Here is a 6,000-nt window from a genome sequence, read left to right on the forward strand (position 1 = left end):
TCCTAAAAAATCGGGAGAGGGCGCATTGGATCAGACATCAAAAGTTCTATTGCCCCTTTTTAGTGACGAAAAATACTGGAAGGCGACTAGCCCCCCTCCCACCCCACTTTTTACCCAAACTGTCCGATCAAAATTTTGAGATACCCATTTTCTTCAGCATGGTTGAAAGATCTAAAAACTATGTTATTGAGGAGGATTTGACCTCCCACAGCCATCAGGGAAAAGGTTGCAAATTATGAACTTTGCCGATTACTCACATACGGTATTGGCTATTAACGAAAACTTAAGCAAGAATAATATAAAGAAAATATAAAGATATTTTCGGGGGGAGGGGTTTCTGGTGGGGGTGCCTACGTGGGAGGATCTTTCCATGGAGGAGATTTTGTGGGGAAAGGAATTTTCCATGGGAGGGGAAGTTTTATTTCTCAGCATTAATTAAAAAACTATCAAAAATTATATTAAAAAACAAGTTTTTTCAGCTGCAAGTAAGGAGCAACATTTAAAATTAAAACGAACAGAAATCATGACGTATATGAGAGGGTTGCCCCCTCCTCAGTACTCCACTCCTTACGCTAAAGTGTTTTTGAACTTGTAAAAGCTTATAATTCTAATTAAACGGTTCTTGTGTATCAGGAGTCATTCTTGAATAGTTGGAACAAAAGTTCAAACTTTAGTGTAAAGAGCGAAGTACTGAGGAGGGGGCAACTTCTCATACACGTAATAATTTATGGCATAACTTCTGTTCGTTTTTCAAATAATGCCGTAAATCTGGCTCACCCTCTATGAAATATATCCCTCCTCCTCACGGAAAACTTCTCCGTGGAAATGTCTTCCAACGTAAAGTGCACTCCTCCTTCAAATTCCCTCCAGACAGTTCCTTCCTCGCTGAGAATCCCCCCTCTCTGTAAAATTGATTCTGGACGATTCACCCTGAAAAATTCTCCTTGGCATTTTTTCATTAGAACAAGACTTTAATCTATAATCGGTTTCTCGATCACTCCTGAAACACCCCCTTCCGTGGAAATTATTTTCCAGAAAACAAAACGCGCGGAAAAAAGCCCCCGGATAATTCCTCCAGAACATCTCCATATAAAAAATTTGGCAAAGAGAATGTAAGACAATTAAAAAGAATTTCGTATAGTAATTCTGTCAAAACCCCCAAGTGTAACATTTCCCCTAGAATATTCACTCATCAGAAATTTGCCTCCCAAAGCAAGAGTCTCCCCTTAGAAATCCACCTCAAGCACGACCCCCCCCCCCAAAAAAAAATTAATGGCTGTATACTTCCTAATAACAAATACTATATGTAAACTGGGCGAAGTTCACAACTTGCATCCCTTCCCCCGGGGACTATGACGGGTCATTTTACACCTAAAGACAAAGTTACTATATTTTTCGACTATACTGAACAAAATGGCTATCTCAAAATTTCGATCCGGTGACTTTGGGAAAAAAAAGCTCGGGAGGGGGCCTAGTTGTCCTCCAATTTTTTTGGTCATTCAAAAAGGGCACTAGAATCCGCGTATAAAAAGCATATAAATACTTGCTTATATGTTCTCCGGAGCAGTTGCATCTGGGTCCAGCTTTGTCTAAGGGTTGAGACAGGGAATGATTGTACTGTTTGAATTATCCACAGTGTTCGAAATATATAAGTTTCATTGAGTTTAATCTCACCCATCAAAGGCTACGAGCCTGAGAAACTTTGCCTAATTTTCAAAAAAAGGGAAGAAATACCCCCTAAAAGTCAAAGAATCTCAATGAAAGTCAAACCATCAAATTCAGCATCTCAGAGAACTGTACCGTAGAGGTTTCAATCTACTATCTCCAAAAATGTGGAATTTTCTGTTGTTTGCCAAAAGAAAGATCACGGATGCGTGTTTATTTGTTTGTTTTCGTTTTGTTTTTTGTTTTCCCGAGGGGTGATCATATCGCCCCAATGGTCCTAGAATATTTGAAAAGGGCTAATTCAAATCAAAATTTAAAGTTCTAGTGTCCTTTTTAAGTGACGAAAAAGATTGGAGGGCAACTACGTCCCCTCCCACGCCCCTTTTTTCTTAAAATCATCTGATCAATATATTCAGATTGCCATTATGTTCAGCATAGTTGGAAGGCCCATAAATATGTCTTTGGGAATAATATGACCCCCACAGCCCCTAAGGAAAGGTATTTAAGTTATAAAATTAGCCCAATGTTTACACATAATATTTGTTATTGGGAATTTGACGGGCAGGGGGACGAATTTTCTGCTGGGGAGGAGGTTTTTTACGGGGAGGATTTTCCATGGGGTGGGAAGTTTCCAGGGGGCTGAACTTTTCGGCGTATATTTTTCACTGGGAGATTTTTGCCAGAATTCCTACACGAAATTCTTCTTGTGTCTTGCTTTCTCTTTGCCGATTCAATTTTACACGTCAAGATGCTAAGAGTAATTTTTGGGGGGTAAATTTTCATGAGGAGGATATATCCGTGGAGAGGAGGGATTTTGCCGTCTAGTTGGAGTCAGATTTCCTGGCATTATTTAAAAAAACTATTAGAAATTACATTAAAAAAAAAAAGTTATGTCAACTGAAAGTCAGAAGCAACATTAAAACTTAAAACGAACGTATATGAGGGGAATTACCCCTTCCTCAACACCTTGCTCTTTGAAGTTTCAATTTTGTCCCAATGGTTTAAGAACAGCTCCTAAAACTCATGGTTCGTTTAAGTAGAATAATAAGAAGCTTTTTTAAAAGTACTAAAAAACTTTAGCGTGAAGAGTGAAATGTGGAGAAGGGGGCAACTTCCATCATATACGTAATGTTTTCTGTTCGTTTTAAGTTTGAATGTTGCTCCTTACTTTCAGTTGAAAAAAACTTTTTTTATTTAATTTATAAAGAGAGATATAGGAATAGCAACCAACCATTAACTAAGGCAATGAGCTGAAGCAAGTACAAGCTTAATCCTGCAATCATTCTGATATCCTTCCATATCTTACAAGAGATACATCAAGAACATTGTCACCCACAATCCAACGAATAACTAAAAAGCATCAGAAATGAAATATCTTAACGTGTTTATCCCAAGAGAAAGTTGAGAAAATGACTTGCGCGAAGGAAAATCTAAGCTGAAATAGGAAAAAAACTTAAATAGTTCCGGGGACATGGTAGAAAGAGTTATAAACAATAAAAGTAGACTAAGTATCTTGTTTATACCCTATAATTGACACCATTAAAAATGAAATAAATGTGAAAAATAATATGGAATATCCAGTAGTTTCTCTAAAAAACGGAGTTCTGGTATCAATAAATACATGAAAAAAACTTATCATACTGATTCCAAATATATAAGATTCATTAAGCTTAGTATTGAACCAATAGTCAAGCAACAACAGAAGAGGGTTCATTTGAACGGAAATTAAAAGTTCTTGTACCCTTTTTAAGTGACCAAAAAGAATGAAGAGGAACTATCCCCCTTCCCACGCCTCTTTTTTACCCTAAAATCGTCCAATAAAAATTTTAATTTTGTGTGCGGTCCCTTTTAATTAGATTCCTTGGGTCTTATTGAATGCCACGGCGAATCTATTATCTATTATTTTAATTATTGTGCAAGGGTTCTGAAACACCACAGCCATTTCGTTTCTACCAGATTTCTGCTTCTCTTGATGAATAACGAAGAAGACCAGCGTCCAGCCAGCGACCTGCGAACTTGTTATTTTATCAAACAGTTTGTGGTAACGAACTGTAAGTGAGGAGCGACCCGGCTCAATAGTAACTGGAACTCTAAAAAACGGAATCATGATACCAGTAGATACATTAAAAGAATTGGATTTTTATGCTGATTCCAAATATATAAGTTTCATCAAATTTAGTCTAACCCATCAAAAGTCACGAGCCTGAAAAAATTTGCTTTATTTTCAAAAAGGGGAGAAACACCCCCTAAAAATTCTAGAATCTTAATGAAAATCAAACGATCAGATTCAGCGTAACAGAAAACCCTGCTGCAGATGTTTCAAGCTCCTATTTGCAAAAATGTGGAATCACAGATGCGTGTTAATTTGTTGTTGTTTTTTCAGGGGTCATCGCAGCGATCCAGCAGTCCTAGAATATGGTGAGAGAGCTCATTCGAACGAAAGTTAAAAGATCTAGTGCCCTTTTAAGTGACCAAAAAAATTAGAGGGCAACCTGGCCCCCTCCCATGCTCATTTTTTCCCAAAGTCACCCAATCGAAATTTTTAAATATTTATTTTGTTCAACGTAGTCGAAAATGTAATAAATTTGTCTTTGAGGATGACTTAGTCCCCCACCGTTCCCGGAAGAAGGGCTGCAAGTTATGAACTTTGCCCATTGTTTACATATAGTATTGGTTATTGGGAAGTATACAGACGTTTTCAGGAGGGATTTTTCATGGGTGGTGGGGGGGGGGGGGTTCAGAGGATGGGAAAACATCGTAGGATCTTTCCATAGAGGATGTTTCCTTGGGGGAAGGGAAGTTTCTATGGAGGGGACGTCGGGTTTCCTAGCATTATTTAAAAAACGATCAGACATTAAATAAAAAAAAACAAGTTTTTTGAACTGAAAGTAAGGAGCAACATTAAAACTTAAAGCGAACAGAAATTATTACTTATGTGAGGATGTTCGCCACTAGTCAATACCTCACTCTTTACGCTAAATTTTTTTTTTGTACTTTCAAAAGAGCTATCTATTCTAATTAAACGGCCTTTGTGATTCAGTCACTTGTGATTCGAAAAAAAAATCAAACTTGAGCGTAAAGAGCGAGGTATTGACGAGGGGGTGAGCCCCCTCATGTACGTAATAATTTCTGTTCGTTTTAATTTTTAATGTTGCTCCTTGCTTTCAGTTGAAAAAACTTGTTTTGTTTTTTATTTTATTTAATATGGTAAGCGCAGATGTATAGGTAAAAAAAGTCTTGACTTGGCATAGGTAGTTTCCAGTGCAGCTATGTATTAAAAATACTGCAGATATGGATCATTTTTGTGGCTTAGTCAGTGTAAGGCACGCACGCCGTACAGGTCCTTCGGATCATACCCTCACTCCATAAAACATGACATTAATTTTATGTATTACCCCAGCTGTGTTCAAATTATTCTGTTTTGGTTAGGTTTTCAAGAAACCAGCCCCCTCAAAACGTCAGACCCAACCTAAAATAAATGCTTACATTCCTTACATTGCTTACATTCCTTACATGCTTACATTCCTGGTCTTTAAAAATAATTCTTATTTAAATTCAATGGCCCTTGTGTTTGAGCAGTCCTTCTTAGAGAATTGTAACAAAAAGCCAAGTTTTTGCGTAAAGAGCGAGGGATGAAAGGGGGGCAGCCCGTGTTCATATATGGAATAATTTCTGTTCCTATTAATTTTTAATGTAGCTCCTTACTTTCACTTGAAAAGTATGTTTTTTATTTGATTTCTGATCGTTTTTCAAATTATGCCAGGAAATCCTTCCCTTTGTATAAAATTTCCCCTGAAAATTCTCTCCGGAAACTTTCCTTTCCGAAGAAAATTATCCCCTGAGAAAATTACTTGCAGAAAATACCCGCCCCAGCAAAAATTACCGTATATATTCCAATAAGTGGTGTAAACAAAGGGCAACTTGCAGATTTTACACCCCCTGACCCAGTGGTTTTATATCTGTGCTGTCTCAAAAATGATTAATCTGTTCTGTCTCAAAAATGACTATCTCAAAACTTTGATCGGATATCCTTGGAGATCAGGTCATCAGGGCATCAATCAAGGTCATCAGAAGAAGTTTATCACAATAAGTAATGGGGTCACTTATTTTTTTTTTCATGGGATAACTACCTCTTTCGAACATTTTAACCTCAAGAAACTAAATATGTTATATAATTTTTTGTCTTTACTGAGGTCACCTTGGCCCGGCCTGCATGTCCTGTAATTCTAATACTGATCAAAGACAACAAAAACTAAGTTTATTGTTATGTGTCATGAAACGGTACAATCAAATTTGGGTTCAAATTTCGTTTATTTGCCGGGCCTACTTAGCTAA

General features: G+C 37.2%; 1 protein-coding gene across 2 annotated transcripts in view; it reads right to left on the reverse strand.

Annotated features, from left to right (window-relative positions):
- The window catches only part of LOC148954039 (roundabout homolog 2-like), a 386,920-nt gene extending 383,939 nt beyond the window's left edge, over positions 1-2,981 (reverse strand). For both annotated transcript variants that reach the window (XM_089085754.1, XM_089085755.1), the window contains exon 1: positions 2,897-2,981. In XM_089085754.1, coding sequence (XP_088941880.1) covers positions 2,897-2,948 — 52 coding nt within the window. In that variant the 5' untranslated portion in view covers positions 2,949-2,981. The remainder of the gene's footprint in view (positions 1-2,896) is intronic.
- Between the last annotated feature and the right edge of the window lie 3,019 nt (positions 2,982-6,000).

Source organism: Artemia sp. Qi Xiang Cuo, chromosome 3 (assembly GCF_049724085.1).
Source record: "Artemia sp. Qi Xiang Cuo chromosome 3, ASM4972408v1, whole genome shotgun sequence".
NCBI lineage: Eukaryota > Metazoa > Arthropoda > Branchiopoda > Anostraca > Artemiidae > Artemia > Artemia sp. Qi Xiang Cuo.